Genomic DNA, 20,423 nt, shown 5'->3' on the forward strand with positions numbered 1-20,423 from the left:
AGATGACATGATATTATACATGGAAAATCCGATAGACTCCACCAAAAGTCTGCTAGAACTGATACAGGAATTCAGCAAAGTTGCAGGATACAAAATCAATGTACAGAAATCAGTTGCATTCTTATACACTAACAATGAAGCAACAGAAAGACAAATAAAGAAACTGATCCCATTCACAATTGCACCAAGAAGCATAAAATACCTAGGAATAAATCTAACCAAAGATGTAAAGGATCTGTATGCTGAAAACTATAGAAAGCTTCTGAAGGAAATTGAAGAAGATTTAAAGAAATGGAAAGACATTCCCTGCTCATGGATTGGAAAAATAAATATTGTCAAAATGTCAATACTACCCAAAGCTATCTACACATTCAATGCAATCCCAATCAAAATTGCACCAGCATTCTTCTCGAAACTAGAACAAGCAATCCTAAAATTCATATGGAACCACAAAAGGCCCCGAATAGCCAAAGGAATTTTGAAGAAGAAGACCAAAGCAGGAGGCATCACAATCCCAGACTTTAGCCTCTACTACAAAGCTGTCATCATCAAGACAGCATGGTATTGGCACCAAAACAGACACATAGACCAATGGAATAGAATAGAAACCCCAGAACTAGACCCACAAACGTATGGCCAACTCATCTTTGACAAAGCAGGAAAGAACATCCAATGGAAAAAAGACAGCCTCTTTAACAAATGGTGCTGGGAGAACTGGACAGCAACATGCAGAAGGTTGAAACTAGACCACTTTCTCACACCATTCACAAAAATAAACTCAAAATGGATAAAGGACCTAAATGTGAGACAGGAAACCATCAAAACCTTAGAGGAGAAAGCAGGAAAAGACCTCTCTGACCTCAGCCGTAGCAATCTCTTACTCGACACATCCCCAAAGGCAAGGGAATTAAAAGCAAAAGTGAATTACTGGGACCTTATGAAGATAAAAAGCTTCTGCACAGCAAAGGAAACAACCAACAAAACTAAAAGGCAACCAACGGAATGGGAAAAGATATTCGCAAATGACATATCGGACAAAGGGCTAGTATCCAAAATCTATAAAGAGCTCACCAAACTCCACACCCGAAAAACAAATAACCCAGTGAAGAAATGGGCAGAAAACATGAATAGACACTTCTCTAAAGAAGACATCCGGATGGCCAACAGGCACATGAAAAGATGTTCAGCGTCGCTCCTTATCAGGGAAATACAAATCAAAACCACACTCAGGTATCACCTCACGCCAGTCAGAGTGGCCAAAATGAACAAATCAGGAGACTATAGATGCTGGAGAGGATGTGGAGAAACGGGAACCCTCTTGCACTGTTGGTGGGAATGCAAATTGGTGCAGCCGCTCTGGAAAGCAGTGTGGAGGTTCCTCAGAAAATTAAAAATAGACCTACCCTATGACCCAGCAATAGCACTGCTAGGAATTTATCCAAGGGATACAGGAGCACTGATGCATAGGGCCACTTGTACCCCAATGTTCATAGCAGCACTCTCAACAATAGCCAAATTATGGAAAGAGCCTAAATGTCCATCAACTGATGAATGGATAAAGAAATTGTGGTTTATATACACAATGGAATATTACGTGGCAATGAGAAAAAATGAAATATGGCCTTTTGTAGCAACGTGGATGGAACTGGAGAGTGTGATGCTAAGTGAAATAAGCCATACAGAGAAAGACAGATACCATATGGTTTCACTCTTATGTGGATCCTGAGAAACTTAACAGGAACCCATGGGGGAGGGGAAGGAAAAAAAAAAAAAAGAGGTTAGAATGGGAGACAGCCAAAGCATAAGAGACTGTTAAAAACTGAGAACAAACTGAGGGTTGATGGGGGGTGGGAGGGAGGAGAGGGTGGGTGATGGGTATTGAGGAGGGCACCTTTTGGGATGAGCACTGGGTGTTGTATGGAAACCAATTTGTCAATAAATTTCAGAAAAAAAAAATAAATAAAAAAAAATAAATAAATAAAAGCAAAAGTGAATTACTGGGACCTTATGAAGATAAAAAGCTTCTGCACAGCAAAGGAAACAACCAACGAAACTAAAAGGCAACCAACGGAATGGGAAAAGATATTCGTAAATGACATATCGGACAAAGGGCTAGTATCCAAAATCTATAAAGAGCTCACCAAACTCCACACCCAAAAAACAAATAACCCAGTGAAGAAATGGGCAGAAAACATGAATAGACACTTCTCTAAAGAAGACATCCGGATGGCCAACAGGCACATGAAAAGATGTTCAGCGTCGCTCCTTATCAGGGAAATACAAATCAAAACCACACTCAGGTATCACCTCACGCCAGTCAGAGTGGCCAAAATGAACAAATCAGGAGACTATAGATGCTGGAGAGGATGTGGAGAAACGGGAACCCTCTTGCACTGTTGGTGGGAATGCAAATTGGTGCAGCCGCTCTGGAAAGCAGTGTGGAGGTTCCTCAGAAAATTAAAAATAGACCTACCTTATGACCCAGCAATAGCACTGCTAGGAATTTATCCAAGGGATACAGGAGCACTGATGCATAGGGCCACTTGTACCCCAATGTTCATAGCAGCACTCTCAACAATAGCCAAATTATGGAAAGAGCCTAAATGTCCATCAACGGATGAATGGATCAAGAAATTGTGGTTTATATACACAATGGAATATTACATGGCAATGAGAAAAAATGAAATATGGCCTTTTGTAGCAACGTGGATGGAACTGGAGAGTGTGATGCTAAGTGAAATAAGCCATACAGAGAAAGACAGATACCATATGGTTTCACTCTTATGTGGATCCTGAGAAACTTAACAGGAACCCATGGGGGAGGGGAAGGAAAAAAAAAAAAAAGAGGTTAGAATGGGAGACAGCCAAAGCATAAGAGACTGTTAAAAACTGAGAACAAACTGAGGGTTGATGGGGGGTGGGAGGGAGGAGAGGGTGGGTGATGGGTATTGAGGAGGGCACCTTTTTGGATGAGCACTGGGTGTTGTATGGAAACCAATTTGTCAATAAATTTCAGAAAAAAAAAATAAATAAATAAAATAAATAAATAAAAGCAAAAGTGAATTACTGGGACCTTATGAAGATAAAAAGCTTCTGCACAGCAAAGGAAACAACCAACGAAACTAAAAGGCAACCAACGGAATGGGAAAAGATATTCGTAAATGACATATCGGACAAAGGGCTAGTATCCAAAATCTATAAAGAGCTCACCAAACTCCACACCCAAAAAACAAATAACCCAGTGAAGAAATGGGCAGAAAACATGAATAGACACTTCTCTAAAGAAGACATCCAGATGGCCAACAGGCACATGAAAAGATGTTCAGCGTCGCTCCTTATCAGGGAAATACAAATCAAAACCACACTCAGGTATCACCTCACGCCAGTCAGAGTGGCCAAAATGAACAAATCAGGAGACTATAGATGCTGGAGAGGATGTGGAGAAACGGGAACCCTCTTGCACTGTTGGTGGGAATGCAAATTGGTGCAGCCGCTCTGGAAAGCAGTGTGGAGGTTCCTCAGAAAATTAAAAATAGACCTACCCTATGACCCAGCAATAGCACTGCTAGGAATTTATCCAAGGGATACAGGAGCACTGATGCATAGGGCCACTTGTACCCCAATGTTCATAGCAGCACTCTCAACAATAGCCAAATTATGGAAAGAGCCTAAATGTCCATCAACGGATGAATGGATCAAGAAATTGTGGTTTATATACACAATGGAATATTACGTGGCAATGACAAAAAATGAAATATGGCCTTTTGTAGCAACGTGGATGGAACTGGAGAGTGTGATGCTAAGTGAAATAAGCCATACAGAGAAAGACAGATACCATATGGTTCCACTCTTATGTGGATCCTGAGAAACTTAACAGGAACCCATGGGGGAGGGGAAGGAAAAAAAAAAAAAAAAGAGGTTAGAATGGGAGACAGCCAAAGCATAAGAGACTGTTAAAAACTGAGAACAAACTGAGGGTCGATGGGGGGTGGGAGGGAGGAGAGGGTGGGTGATGGGTATTGAGGAGGGCACCTTTTGGGATGAGCACTGGGTGTTGTATGGAAACCAATTTGTCAATAAATTTCATAAAAAAAAAAAAAGAAGAGGGATGAACATCATTCAAAGACTCTATCCTCTTTTGGGGAGGGAGGGAGCTGTCTCAGGCTGTATGATAGTTGCATCATATGGACATAAGCATGATTTTACTATGATCTTTATTTGAAAATTAAATATGATTTAAAAAAGTGAAAAAAAAATTTTCTGAGAGAAATGTGCCACTTTCAAAGGATTGAAATCCCCATTCTTGATGACATGATAGCACTGTGTTTTATGAAGGAGCTAGGAGAGAGAAACAAAGATGCAGGAAAGAAGAGACAGACAGACAGACCTACACCCACAGAATGAGAGAGAGACTAAGAGAGGACAAGGGAAAAGAGAGGAGAGAGAAGAGAAAGGAAGAGAGAAGGAAGGAGAGTAAGTATAGACATAATTGTAGACTAAATATAGATAACAGTACCTAACACTTATATAGACCTTATCATGTGATAAATAAGTTTGATGATGATGATGATGATGATGATGATGATAGAGATGATAGATAGATATTGGGTTGATAGATAATGGTAGATATATACATAGATGATGAATGGATATACATTATAAAGAGGTTATAAATAGATGATAAATAGATGATAGATTAGATAGATAGATGATAGATAGATAGATAGATATAGATAGATAGATGATAGATAGTTAACAGATGATTAAATAGATAATAGATAGATGATAGATAGATAGATAGGTAGGTAGATGATAGATATAGACAGAACTTAGTTATATAAAAATTATTTTAAGATATTTAAATAACCATATAAGTTAAGTTAAGGACTATTTTTATTCTCACTTTTTAAATAAGGAAACTAAAATGTGTAGAGGTTAAGTGACTTGACCAAGTCCACAAGTGATTGAGATTCAACTTCAGCACTCACTGCACTTAACCACTACACCATACAACAACAGAGTTGAGGAGAAAGAAAGTTAACCTAAGTGGGCTGAAAAAATAAATCATATAGTGCTTCTGTTAATTTTTTGTTTGAATACTTCAAAAGTTTTTAAAGGATTCAAAAGATTGCATTCCACTTCTATGACCTGAGAGAAGTATGTCATAAAGACTTGGGTTGACTGAGCTCAATGAAGAGTTTCTCACCATATCTAGGATATTCCAAATCTAATCCTACTTTAGTAGCAGCTGTGAAGACAGTATTTAAATAGAATCAACCCAATCTTTTGAGAAATTCTCATAACAATTATGAAGATTATCCCACCAACATAGTTGAAGGTTTCAAGATGTTTATTGAAACATAAAAGTCATGCTTAATCTCTAAACTGTGTCTCTCTCCTTCTAGCCATACATAAGGTGGGTTCCATGGAAGGAGAAAATGTGAGTTTCCCTAGAACTATTGTGTTGTTGGGCTTCTCAGATTATCCATGGCTAGAAACGCCCCTCTTTGGAGTGGTCCTGGTCTCTTACATCCTCACCCTGATAGGGAACAGCTCCATCATCTTTCTTTCCACGGTGGAGCCCAGAGTCCAGCTCCCCATGTATTTCTTCCTGGGCAATCTCTCTGTACTGGACGTTTGTGTCACCTGTGCCATTGTGCCCCAGCTGCTGGCGAACCTCTGGGGACCAGAGAAGACAATTCCTTCTTGGGGCTGCATCACCCAGGCCTACATCTTCCACTGGACAGGATGCACTGAATGTGCTCTGCTGGCAGTAATGGCTTTTGATCGCTATGTGGCTATCTGTCAGCTCCTCTGGTACACTCTTATCATGAGGCCCTGGGTGTGTGTGCAACTGGCAACTGCTACCTGGTCCAGTGGCCTGGCAAATTCAATACTCCAAACTACGCTTACTCTCCAGCTCCACCACTGCAGTCACCACACACTTGACCACTTCTTCTGTGAAGTACCTGTTCTGATCAAGCTGGCCTATGGTGATACCACTGCTAATGAGCTGTCTCTGGCCATTGGAGCCATCCCTTTTGCACTGATGTCTCCTCTGCTTGTGCTAATCTCCTACACATTAATTGTCAAGACTGTGTTGAAGTTACCTTCAGCTGACAAAAGGTACAAGGCACTCATCACATGCAGCTCCCACTTGGTGGTTGTCATCATGTACTTTGGACCAGACATCTGCATGTACATCCAACCCCCTGAAAATAGCACCCAGGCCAAGTTCATGTCCTTCTTCTACTGTGTTATCACCCCACTGCTCAACCCACTCATCTACACTCGGAGAAACAAGGATGTGAAGAGAGTGTGGAAAAGGATTCTACAACCTCAGAGTGAGGTAAAATCCTAAGGATAGACGTCATAAAAAAGCCAGATAGTCTCTGCCTGCCTCCTGGGCCAACCCCATGCACAACTCAGTAAATACTGGCAGGTCTGTTTCCAAATGAGTGTCCATGAGCTCCAAGGAAAGAGTTCCCATCTGTCAACATCAACCAGCCTGATGTCTGGAGAAACTCTTCCAATTAGAAAGTGCTCTGTTCTGAAATATCAAGTACAGCAATGCTACTCCTTTTTAACACTTCCTAAATGTCTTGTTCTCAGTGGAAAGAATGAGTCTGCATATCTGTAGGAGGGTAAGTAACACCATCTTTTCAAATAGTTTTCTTTCTCTTAATGCTTATTTGTTTTGAGAGAGAATACATGTGAGTGAGCGAGGAAGAGGTAGAGAGAGGGGGAGAGAGAGAGAATCCCAAGCAGGCTTCATGCTGTCAGCACAAAGTCTGACTCAGGGCTCTACCTCACAAACCATGAGAGCGTGAACTGAGCTGAAATCAAGAGTCAGATGCTTAACCAGCTCAGCCACCCAGGCGCCTCTCAAATCACTTTCTATAACAGCTCCCCTTTACCAGATAGCATACAAGAAAATTTGGTGGAAAACTTTCGTACAGATCCCAACAAGAGTTTTAAATAATACTTCATTGGATTCATTACATCTCATTCACAAACCTATGTTTATTTACTTGAGAGAGAGAGAGAGAGAGAGAGAGAGTGTGTGTGTGTGTGTGTGTGTGTGTGTGTGTGCCTGAGCAGATCAGGGGCAGAGAGAGAGAGAGAGAGAGAGAGAGAGAGAGAATCCCAAGCACATTCTGAGCTGTTAGCACAGAGCCCAATATAGGGGTCGAACTCACAATTTGTGAGTTCATGACCTGAGCTGAAATCAAGACTTAGAGGCTTAACCCACTGAGCTACCCAGGTACCCCATCATACGCCAATTATTATGATCTCTCCAGTCTCTGAGTGTCTCAGTTGCTCTCTCCTTTCTCAAACACCTTATCACCCTAAAATTTATCATATTCTTACCTCAGCAATGGCCTCACCATCTGTATTCAATTATTCATTAATAAAACAATTTCAGGGGCACTTGGCTGGCTCAGTTGGTGGAGCATCTGGCTGTAGATCTCAGGGTTGTGAGTTCCAGCCTTATGCTTGGTGTAGATATTATTTAAAAATAAAATCCTTAAAAAAAATAAAATAAAATAATTTCAAGCTCCCCATAACACATTTCTTTCACTTATCTCAATTAATTCATGACAAATATGAATCAATATGCCTTTATATTTCTTATACATGTATGAACCAACTCCATTTGTTTAATTTCACTATTTCACTATATGCTTTGGAAGGTTAGAGACAACCTTCTTTGAAGTTATATAGAAAAGAAAATTTTTCCATCAAATCTGATTCAAATGAACTGATGAAGTTCTGAACAGGGTACCATCCTAGACTGTCTTCTGTGACCTGGGAAAGTTCAGAGAAAGTTAAGTGTTTCAAAGATGCTTCCCCATAAGCAAAGCTTTTGTTTCCATTTCCAAAATGTTGGGTTGAGAAGTTAGTTTCTGCTCAAATACATAAAACAAAGAAGGCATATTGGAAAGGAGGGACTTAAATTTAGTTTAGGAAATATCTATTTTCAAATAACATGGGAAGAGATTAAAGTAGCAGTATTAAACTGTTTCAAGTCTGTTAGTTAACTGGAATCCATGCTTCTTTATTACAAAAGATCAAAAGTAGGCATCACTAGACAAAAAAGAAGTTGTCTATGGCTTTGGTAGATGTCTAAAACAAACTCTATAGGGGACATTATGTACTTTGGATCGGTAGTGAGGATCATCTTTGTACTTAACTCTTAGTCCAAATTTTTGTTCAATCCTGGCTCTGTTTAGATGTATCTTGGACATTTAGAGCCTAATATTTATTGATCAATAAATACAATAGAAAGAGGTCTCTAACCTTCCAAAGCATATAGTGAAGCTCACTTTCCACACACACACACACAGACACACCCCAAAATTCTGAAATGTGACAAGTTCCATTTGTTATAACTTTTTATACTTATCTTTCTGGGGAAAAGTTATGAAAAAATATCAGTAAAATCAGTCATCAGTAAATTAATTTCCTGTCACAGTTTAGTTTCTGATATTAACCCTAACTTTTTTTTTCTGAGAAAAGGATAAAATATTCATGTTAATCATCAAGGAACCTCAAAAACTTTCAGGAGAAAGTGAACAATAGCTTTCAGAGGATACTCAGGAGGCCCCTGACAAAAATGGAGGTTTATTTCTATGAAAGGAATTTTTGGACCACACTTAGTATTGATTTACAATGGGAAATATCAAAGAGTAAAAGCAACTGGCTGTTCAGAGAACTGGAAGAAGATATTGGGAATACACTTACACCTTGAATATAAACCAGAAACTCATATATGAATGGTATGCAACACATTTTTCCTTTAATTTTTATTTTTAATTAATTTATTTAAAATCACATTAGTTAACATACAATGTAGTAGTGGTTTAAAGAGTAAAACCCAGGGATCCTGGGAAGATGGTGGTGTAGGAGGATGCTGGGCTCACCCTGCGTCCTGCTAATCACTTAGATTCCACCTATACCTGCCTAAATAACCCAGAAAACTGCCAGAAGACTAGCAGAATGGAGTCTCCGGAGCCAAACGCAGATGAGAGGCCCAGGGAAGAGGGTAGGAAGGATGGGGAGGCGGTGTGCGCTCCACGGACTGACAGGAGGGAGCTGGGGTGGAGAAGCATCCAGCCGGCAAAGCAGAGCCCCCAAGTCTGGCTTGCAAAAGCAGAGGGGCCAGATGGAGTGCGTTTGGACAGCAAGTGTGACTTGACATCTGGAAGCTTATAAGCTAACAGCTCTGCTCGGAGAGCGGGAAGCCTGGAGGACAACAGGAGGGAGAGTTGTTGAGCCCTGGACCACAGAGCTCAGCTTGGTGGGGAACAAAGGCGCTCGCCAGCACCATCTCCCTCGCCCATCCCGCAGCCAAAATCCCAAAGGGAACCGGTTCCTGACGGGGAACTTGCTTGCACCACGCAAACACCCAACGCTGTTCTTCTGTGGATCCGTCCAACTAGCGGGTCTGACTCCCTCCTGGTGCTGTAGGGGCCCTCCCAAAGCAGATCTCCAAAGGAAAAGCGAGCTGAGCCTGCCCCTCCTGCCCCTGTACACCTTGCTGATCCACCCCAGCTAATACACCAGTTCCCCAACACCACAAGCCTGGCAATGTGCAAGTAGCCCAGAAGGGACATGCCACCCCACAGTGAATCCTGCCCCTAGGAGAGGGAAGAGAAGGCCCACACCAGTCTGACTGTGGCCCCAGCAGTGGGCTGGGGGCAGACATCGGGTCTGACTGCAGCCCCACCCACCAACTCAAGTTATTCAACACAGCACAGGGGAAGTGCCTTGTAGTTCTGCACCACTCCAGGGACTATCCAAAATGACGAAACAGAGGAATTCCCCTCAGAAAAGTGTCCAGGAAATAACAACAGCTAACGACTGATCAAAAATGATTTAAACAATATAACAGAAAGTGAATTTAGAATAATAGTCATAAAATTAATCGCGGGGCTTGAAAACAGTATAGAGGACAGCAGAGAATCTATTGCTACAGAGATCAAGGGACTAAGGAACAGCCAGGAGGAGTTAAAAAATGCTATCAATGAGCTGCAAAATAAAATGGAGATGACCACGGGACGGATTGAAGAGGCAGAGGAGAGACTAGGTGAATGACAAGATAAATTATGGAAAAAGAAGAAGATGAGAAAAAGAGAGATAAAAAAATCCAGGAGTATGAGAGGAAAAGTAGAGAACTAAGTGATGCACTAAAAAGAAATAATCTATGCATAATTGGTATTCCAGAGGAGGAAGAGAGAGGGAAAGGTGCTGAAGGTGTACTTGAAGAAATAATAGCTGGGAACTTCCCTGATCTGGGGAAGGAAAAAGGCATTGAAATCGAAGAGGCACAGAGAACTCCTTTCAGACATAACTTGAATCGATCTTCTGCATGACATATCATAGTGACACTGGCAAAATACAAGGATAAAGAGAGAATTCTGAAAGCAGCTAGAAATAAACATGCTCTAACATATAAAGGGAGATCTATAAGACTCGTGACGGATCTCTCTATTGAAACTTGGCAGGCCAGAAAGGAATGGCACGAGATCTTCAATGTGCTGAACAAAAAAATATGCAGCTGAGAATCCTTTATCCAGAAAGTCTGTCATTTAGAATAGAAGGAGAAATAAAGGTTTCCCACACAAACAAAAAATGAAGGAATTCGTCACCACTAAACCAACTCTACAAGAGATCTGAAGAGGGATCCTGTGAGACAAAGTACCAGAGACATCACTACAAGCATGAAACCTATGGACACCACAATGACTCTAAACCCATATCTTTCTATAATAACACTGAATATAAATGGACTAAATGCGCTAACCAAAAGACATAGGGTACCAGAATGGATAAAAAAAACAAGACCCATCTATTTGCTGTCTACAAGAGACTCATTTTAGACGTGAGGAAACTTTCGGATTGAGAGTGAGGGGATGGAGAACTATTTGTCATGCTACTGGGAGTCAAAAGAGAGCTGGAGTAGCCATACTTAGACAAACTAGACTTTAAATTAAAGGTTGTAACAAGAGATGAAAAAGGACATTATATAATAGTTACAGGGTCTATCCATCAGGAAGAGGGAACAATTATAAATGTCTATGTGCCGAATACAGGAGCCCCCAAATATATAAAACAATTACTCACAAACATAAGCAACCTTATTGATAAGAATGTGGTAATTGCAGGGGACTTTAACACTCCACTTACAGAAATGGATAGATCATCTAGACCAACGGTCAATAAAGAAACAAGGGCCCTGAATGATACATTGGATCAGTTGGACTTGACAGATATATTTAGAAATCTGCATCCCAAAGCACCAGAATATACTTTCTTCTCGAGTGCACATGGATCATTATCCAAGATAGATCACATACTGGGTCACAAAACAGCCCTTCATAAATATACAAGAATTGAGATCATACCATGCATACTTTCAGACCACAATAATATGATGCTTGAAATGAACCACAGGAAAAAGTCTGGAAAACCTCCAAAAGCATGGAGGTTAAAGAACACCCTACTAAAGAATGAGTGGGTCAAGCAAACAATTAGAGAGGAAATTAAAAAATATATGGAAACAAACGAAAATGAAACTACAATGATCCAAACGCTTTGGGATGCAGCGAAGGCAGTCATGAGAGGAAAATACATTGCAATCCAGGCCTATCTGAAGAAATGAGAACAATCCCAAATACAAAATCTAACAGCACACCTAAAGGAAGTACAAGCAGAACAGCAAAGACAGCCTAAACCCACCAGAAGAAGAGAAATAAAAAAGATCAGAGCAGAAGTAAACAATATAGAATCTAAAGAAACTGTAGAGCAGATCAATGAAACCAAGAGTTGGTTTTTTGAAAAAATAAACAAAATTGACAAACTTCTAACCAGGCTTCTCAAAAAGAAAAGGGAGATGACCCAAATAGATACAATCATGAATGAAAATGGAATTATTACAACCAATCCCTCAGAAATACAAGCAATTATCAGGGAATACTATGAAAAATTATATGCCAACAAACTGGACAACCTGGAAGGAATGGAACAATTCCTAAACACCCACACCCTTCCAAAACTCAATCAGGAGGAAATAGAAAGGTTGAACAGACCCATAACCAGTGAAGAAATTGAATCAGTTATCAAAAATGTCCCAACAAATAAGAGTCCAGGACCAGATGGCTTCCCAGGCGAGTTCTACCAAACGTTTAAAACAGGGATAATACCTATCCTTCTCAAGCTATTCCAAAAAATAGAAAGGGAAGGAAAACTTCCAGACTCATTCTATGAAGCCAGTGTTACTTTGATTCCTAAACCAGACAGAGACCCAGTAAAAAAAGAGAACTACAGGCCAATATCCCTGATGAATATGGATGCAAAAATTCTCAAAAAGATACTAGCAAATCGAATTCAACGGCATATACAAAGAATTATACCATGATAAAGTGGGATTCATTCCTGGGATGCAGGGCTGGTTCAACATTTGCAAACCAATCAATGTGATACATCACATTAATAAAAGAAAAGATAAGAACCATATGATCCTGTCAATTGATGCAGAAAAAGCCTTTGACAAAATTCAGCACCCTTTCCTAATAAAAACCCTCAAGAAAGTCGGTATAAAGGAACATACTTAAAGATCATCAAAGCCATTAATGAAAAGCCCACAGCTAACATCATCCTCCATGGGGAAAAACTGAGAGCTTTTTCCCTGAGATCAGGAACACGACAGGGATGTCCACTCTCACCGCTGTTGTTTAACATAGTGTTGGAAGTTTTAGCATAAGCAATAGGACAAAAAAAGGAAATCAAAGGCATCCACATTGGCAAAGATGAAGTCAAGCTTTTGCTTTTTGCAGATGACATGATATTATACATGGAAAATCCGATAGACTCCACCAAAAGTCTGCTAGAACTGATACATGAATTTAGCAAAGTTGCAGGATACAAAATCAATGAACAGAAATCAGTTACATTCTTATACACTAATAATGAAGCAACAGAAAGACAAATAAAGAAACTGATCCCATTCACAATTGCACTAAGAAGCATAAAATACCTAAGAATAAGCCTAACCAGAGATGTAAAAAATCTGTATGCTGAAAACTATAGAAAGCTTATGAAGGAAATTGAAGAAGATATAAAGAAATAGAAAAACATTCCATGCTCATGGATTGGAAGAATAAATAATGTCAAAATGTCAATACTACCCAAAGCTATCTCACATTCAATGCAATCCCAATCAAAATTGCACCAGCATTGTTCTCGAAACTAGAACAAGGAATCCTAAAATTCATATGGAACCACAAAAGGCCCCAAATAGCCAAAGGAATTTTGAAGAAGACCAAAGCAGGAGGCATCACAATCCCAGACTTTAGCCTCTACTACAAAGCTGTCATCATCAAGACAGCATGGTATTGGCACCAAAACAGACACATAGACCAATGGAATAGAATAGAAACCCCAGAACTAGACCCACAAACGTATGGCCAACTCATCTTTGACAAAGCAGGAAAGAACATCCAATGGAAAAAAGACAGTCTCTTTAACAAATGGTGCTGGGAGAACTGGACAGCAACATGCAGAGGGTTGAAACTAGACCACTTTCTCACAAAAATAAACTCAAAATGGATCAAGGACCTGAATGTGAGACAGGAAACCATCAAAACCCTAGAGGAGAGGGGCGCCTGGGTGGCGCAGTCGGTTAAGCGTCCGACTTCAGCCAGGTCACGATCTCCTGGCCCGTGAGTTCGAGCCCCGCGTCGGGCTCTGGGCTGATGGCTCAGAGCCTGGAGCCTGTTTCCGATTCTGTGTCTCCCTCTCTCTCTGCCCCTCCCCCGTTCATGCTCTGTCTCTCTCTGTCCCAAAAATAAATAAACGTTGAAAAAAAAAATTAAAAAAAAAAAAAAACCCTAGAGGAGAAAGCAGGAAAAGACCTCTCTGACTTCAGCCTCAGCAATTTCTTACTTGACACATCCCCAAAGGCAAGGGAATTAAAAGCAAAAATGAACTACTGGGACCTAATGAAGATAAAAACCTTCTGCACAGCAAAGGAAACAACCAACAAAACTAAAAGGCAGCCAACAGAATGGGAAAAGATATTTGCAAATGACATATCGGACAAAGGGCTAGTATCCAAAATCTATAAAGAGCTCACCAAACTCCACACCCGAAAAACAAATAACCCAGTGAAGAAATGGGCAGAAAATATGAATAGACACTTTTCTAAAGAAGACATCCGGATGGCCAACAGGCACATGAAAAGATGCTCAACGTCGCTCCTCATCAGGAAAATACAAATCAAAACCACACTCAGATATCACCTCACGCCAGTCAGAATGGCCAAAATGAACAAATCAGAAGTCTATAGATGCTGGAGAGGATGTGGAGAAACGGGAACCCTCTTGCACTGTTGGTGGGAATGCAAACTGGTGCAGCCGCTCTGGAAAACAGTGTGGAGGTTCCTCAAAAAATTAAAAATAGACCTACCCTATGACCCAGCAATAGCACTGCTAGGAATTTACCCAAGGGATACAGGAGTTCTGATGCAGTGGGGCACTTGTCCCCCAATGTTTGTAGCAGCACTTTCAACAATAGCCAAATTATGGAAAGAGCCTAAATGTCCATCAACTGATGAATGGATAAAGAAATTGTGGTTTATATAACAATGGAGTACTACGTGGCAATGAGAAAGAATGAAATATGGCTTTTTGTAGCAACGTGGATGGAACTGGAGAGTGTTATGCTAAGTGAAATAAGCCATACAGAGAAAGACAGATACCGTATGTTTTCATTCTTATGTGGATCCTGAGAAACTTAACAGAAACCTATGGGGGAGGGGAAGGAAAAAAAATAGGTTAGAGTGGAAGACAGCCAAAGCATAAGAGACTCTTAAAAGCTGAGAACAAACTGAGGGTTGATGTAAGGTGGGAGGGAGGGGAGGGTGGGTGATGGGTATATAAGAGGTCACCTTTTGGGATGAGCACTGGGTGTTGTATGGAAACCAATTTGACAATAAACTTCATATATTGGGAAAAAAAAAAACAAGAGTAAAACCCAGTGGTGGCGGCTGGGTGGCTCAGTAAGTTAAGCATCCGACTTCGGATCGTGTCACGATCTCATGGTCCGTGGGTTCAAACCCTGCATCTGCTCTGTGCTGACAGCTCAGAGCCTGGAGCCTGCTTCTGTCTCTCCCTCTCCCTCTTCCTCTTCCCCTCCCCCACTTACAGTTTGCCTCTCTCTCCTCAAAAAAATAAACATTAAAAAATGAAAATAAAGAGTAAAACCCAGCAATTCATCACTTACATATAACACCAGTGCTCATCCCAACAAGGGCCCTCCTTAATGTCCATTGTTCATTTAGCCCATCTCCCCTACCACCTCCTTTCCAGAAACATTCAGTTTGTTCTCTGTATTTAAGAGTCTCTTATGCCTCCATCTCTCTTCTTATCTTATTTTTGCTTCCCTTTCCCTACATTCATCTGTTGTGTTTCTTAAATTCCACATATGAGTGAAAACATATGATATCTGTCTTCCTCTGACTGACTTATTTCATTTAACATAGTACACTCTATTCCATCCACATTGATGCAATTGGCAAGATTTCATTATTTTTTATTGCCAAGTAGTATTCCATTGTGTGTATATGTGTGTGTGTGCGTGTATACACACACACACACACACACACACACACATACATATATACCACCTCTTCTTTATACATTCTTTAGTTGATGGACATTTGGGCTCTTTCCACAATTTGGCTATTGTTGATAGAGCTGCTATAAACATTGGGGTGCATGTGCCCCTCCAAATCAGAATTTTTGTAGCCTTTGAATAAATAATTAATATTTCAATTGCTGGCTTAGGGTAGTTCTATTTTTAATTTTTTGAGGAACCTCCGTACTGTTTTCCAGCGTGGCTACACCAGTTTGCATTACCACCAACAGGACAAAGGGATTTCCCTTTCTCTCCATCATCACCAATATTTGTTGTTTCCTGTGTTGTTAATTTTAGCCATTCTGAGTGGTGTGAAGTGATATCTCATTGGGTTTTTATTTGTATTTCCCTGATGATGAGTGATGTTGAGCATCTTTTCATGCATCTTTTTGCCATCCAGATGTCTTCTTTGGAAAAGTGTCTATTCATGCCTTCTGTGTATTTCTTCATGGAATTATTTGTTTTTTTGGGTGTTGAGTTTGATGTCTTATATATTTTGGAAAATAACCCTTTATCTGAGATGTCATCTGCAAATACCTTCTCCCATCCCCTCTGTGACTTCTAGTTTTGTTGATTGTTTCCTTCACTGTACAGAAGATTTTATTTTGACGAGGTCCCAATTGTTCATTTTGTTTTTATTTCTCTTGCCTCCAGAGACACATCTAGTAAGAAGTTGCTATAGACTAAGTCAAAGAGGTTGCTGCGTGTTTTCTCCTGTAAGATTTTGATGGTTTTCTATCTCACATTTAAGTCGTTCATCATTTTGAATTTATTTTTGTGTATGGTCTAAGAAAGGGGTCCAGTTTCATTCTTCTGCATGTCACTGTCCAATTTTGTCAACACCATTTGCTAAAGAGACTTTTTTTCCCTTTGACACTCTTTCCTGCTCTGTCAAATATTAGTCGGCCATACATTTGTGTGTCCATTTCTGGTTCTCTATTCTGTTCCATTGATGTATATATCTGTTTTTGTGCCAGTACCATACTGTCTTGATGATTATAGCTTTGTAATACACCTTAAAATCTGGAATTGTGATGCCTCCAGGCTTGATTTTCTTTTTCAACATTACTTTAGCTATTCAGGGTCTTTTCTGGTTCCATACAAATTTTAGGATTGCTTCTTCTAGTTCTGTGAAGAATTCTGGTGTTATTTAAAGATTTCATTGAATGTGTAGATTGTTTTAGGTAGTATCAACATTTTAACAGTATTTGTTCTTCCAATCCATGATCATGGAATGTTTTTTTTCCCCTTTTTTGTGTGTCTTCTTAAGGTTCTTTCATAATCATTCTATAGTTTTCAGTATACAGGTACTTTACCTCCTTGGTTATGTTTATTCCTAGATGTCTTATAGGTGTCTTATGGGTTTTGGTGCTATTGTAAATGAAATCAGTTCCTTGATTTCTCTTTCTGCTGCTTCACTGGTGTTTAGAAATACAACCAATTTCTATATGTTAATTTTATATCCTGCTACTTTGCTGAATTCATGTATTAGTTATAGCAGTTTTTTGATAGAGCCTTTTGGGAATTTTATATTGGGCATCACATCATCTGTGAAAAGTGAAAGTTTGACTTGTTCTTTAACAATTTGTATGCCTTTTATTTACTTTTATTGTCTGATTGCTGAAGCTAGGACTTCCAACAAAATGTTCAACAACAGGGGCGCCTGGGTGGCTCAGTCGGTTGAGCATCCGACTTCAGCTCAGGTCACGATCTCGCGGACCGTGAGTTAGAGCCCCGCGTCAGGCTCTGGGCTGATGGCTCAGAGCCTGGAGCCTGTTTCCGATTCTGTGTCTCCCTCTCTCTCTGCCCCTCCCCCATTCATGCTCTGTCTCTCTCTGTCTCAAAAATAAATAAATGTTGAAAAAAAAAATTTTTTAATAAAAAAATAAATAAATAAATGTTCAACAACAGTAGTGAGAGTGGACATCCCTGTAATGTTCTTGATCATAGGGGAAAAGCTCTCAGTTTTTCCTCATTGAGGATAATATTGAGATGTTGAGGTACATTCCTTCTATCCCTGCTCTTTAAGGCTTTTTATCATAAAGATAAAAGTGCTTTTTCTGCATCTATTGAAGGGTAACATGGTTCTTATCCTTTCTTTGATTCGTCTGGTGTATCACATTGATTGATTTGTGAATATTAAGTCGCTCCTGAAGCCCCCGAATAAATCCCACTTTAAATTTACTGTTGAATTCAATTTTCCAGTATTCTGTTGAAAATTTTGCCTTCATAAGAGAAAAAAAAGATTGAGAAAAAAAGAGAAGAAAATGGGGCGCCTGGGTGGCTCAGTCAGTTGAGCGTCTGACTTCAGCTCATGTCATGATCTCACAGTTCATGAGTTCAAGCCCCACACTGAGCTCTCTGCTATCAGTACAGAGCCCACCTCAGATCCTTTGTCCCCCTCTTTCTATGCCCCTCACTCACTCATGCTCTCTCTCTCTCTCTCAAAAATGAATAAAACAAAACTGGCACACCACTGTGGAAAACAATATGGAGTTTCCTCAAAAAAATTGAAAATAGAACGGCCTTATGACCAAGCAATTGCACTAGTAGATATTTATCAAAAGGATACAGGAGTGCTATTTTTTTAATATGAAATTTATTATGAAATTGGTTTCCATACAACACCCAGTGTTCATCCCAACAGGAGCCCTCCTCAATGCCCATCACTCAGTTTCCCCTCCCTCCCACCCCCCTTCAACCCTCAGTTTGTTCTCAGTTTTTAAGAGTCTCTGATGGTTTGCCACCTTCCCTCTCTGTAACTTTTTTTTCCCTTCCCCTCCCCCATGGGTTTCTGTTAAGTTGCTCAAGATCCACATAAAAGTGAAAACATATGGTATCTGTCTTTCTCTGTATGACTTATTTCACTTAACATAACACTCTCCAGTTCCATCCACGTTGCTACAAAAGGCCATATTTCATTCTTTCTCATTGCCACGTAGTATTCCATTGTGTATATAAACCACAATTTCTTTATCCATTCATCAGTTGATGGACATTTAGGCTCTTTCCATAATTTGGCTATTGTTGAAACTTCTGCTATAAACATTACAGGAGTGCTATTTTGAAGGGGTACATGCACGTGAATGTTTATAGCAGCACTATCAGCAATAGCCAAAATATAGAAAGAGCTCAAATGTCCATCAACTGATGAATGGATAAAGAAATTATCCACACACACACATGCAATGGAATATTACTCAGTGATCAAAAAGGATGAAATCTCGGGCCACCTGGGTGGAGCAGTCAGTTGAGCATCCGACTTCAGCTCAAGTCATGATCTCACAGTTCATGGGTTCAATACCTGCGTAGGGCTCTCTCCTGACAGCTCAGAGCCTGGAACCTGCTTTGGGTTCTGTGTCTCCCTCTCTCCGTACCTCTCCCCTGCTTGTGTTCTCTCTCTCTCTCTCTCTCTCTCTCTCTCAAAGATAAACATTAATTAAAAAAAAATAAAATCTTGCCATTTGCAAGTACTTGTATGGAACTAGAGGGATTATGCTAAGCAAAGTTATTCAGTCAGTGAAAGGCAAATATCATATGACTTCACTCATATGTGGAATTTAAGATACAAAACATATTAGCCTAAGGGAAGGGAAGCAAAAATAATTTAAAAACAGGAAGGGGGCAAACCATAAGAGACACTTAAATACAGAGAACAAACTGAGGGTTGCTAGAGCAGTTTGGGTGGGGGGATTGGTGAAATGGGCAAGGAGCATTAAGGAGGACCCTTGTTGGGATAATCACCAAGTGTTATATGTAAATGAAGAATCACTAAATTCTATTCCTGAAATCATTATTATACTATATGTTAAGTAACTTGGATTTGAATTTTAAAAAATAATTTAAGTAGAATAAAATCTTATAAAATAAAAAAAATGAATAATACATTTTAAAACAAAGAGAGGAAAAAAGTTTTATCTGTTGGTACCTAGGGGGTGATAGCTATGATGGTCTGAAAGAGAGGCTGGCTGTGTAGGCTCTGAGTCAGTCTTGCTCCAGTAAATAAGTAGCTGCCAGGCAAGGTTTGGTGTAAGCGGGTCCTACCTTCACTGGGGGCTCCTGTGCCGCTCTCTGAAGCCCCACTGTGTTGGTGTTGGGGGATAAAATGTACCACCCCAATCTCTCATCACGGACCATGGATCTCATCCCCCACTCTTCAGGCATCCCTCACAGAATACTAAGAGTGTCAGCTTGCCCTGAGCCACAACTCTCCTGTGCTTTCTCCTTGACACACACAGCTAGGATTCAAAACCCAAGGTCTTAAAGATTGACACAGTGCAGATCAGCTCCCCTTCTCTGGGATAGGCCCTCTCTACCCTGTGGGTGAAAGGCCTTTTCCTAGCACCTGCATGGTCTTTTGTCTTTGGGGAGGCAATAAACCCTCTTCCAAAAGTATTCCTAGAAGAGGATTGTTCTCTCCCAGTTCATCCTGAAGATTTCTACATCACACAATGCACTCCCTCCTTCTTCCCAGGAGTGCACTCTTCAACTTAGCTCTGGAGAAAGTCACACACTTCCAGAACCTCCGAGTTTGGACTCCACCACTGTTTGCAAAAACTGGGACACCCAGTACTTCTTTCTACCCAGTTTGTGGTCCAGAGAGGTTTTCCTCTTGTGCTAACTCAATGCCTCACTATCTCAACCCCTGTTTCTTTCTCTCCCCTTTGTCTCTCCACAGAAGGGGTTACCTCCCCTCCACAGGTCTGTCACTTTCTCTCCCACGG

General features: G+C 40.3%; 1 protein-coding gene across 1 annotated transcript; it reads left to right on the forward strand.

Moving 5' to 3' along the window:
- Positions 1 to 5,425: 5,425 nt before the first annotated feature.
- Positions 5,426 to 6,361, forward strand: LOC122479179 (olfactory receptor 2G3-like). The gene has a single exon (XM_043573256.1). It carries the CDS (start codon positions 5,426 to 5,428, stop codon positions 6,359 to 6,361), a length of 936 nt encoding a protein of 311 aa, XP_043429191.1.
- The last annotated feature ends 14,062 nt before the right edge of the window (positions 6,362 to 20,423 follow it).

This window comes from Prionailurus bengalensis, chromosome A1 (assembly GCF_016509475.1).
Source record: "Prionailurus bengalensis isolate Pbe53 chromosome A1, Fcat_Pben_1.1_paternal_pri, whole genome shotgun sequence".
Taxonomy (NCBI): Eukaryota; Metazoa; Chordata; class Mammalia; order Carnivora; family Felidae; genus Prionailurus; species Prionailurus bengalensis.

Bases quoted from the DNA above. Each gene is read 5' to 3' on its own strand.
- LOC122479179 (XM_043573256.1), top strand. From the start codon at position 5,426: ATGGAAGGAGAAAATGTGAGTTTCCCTAGAACTATTGTGTTGTTGGGC.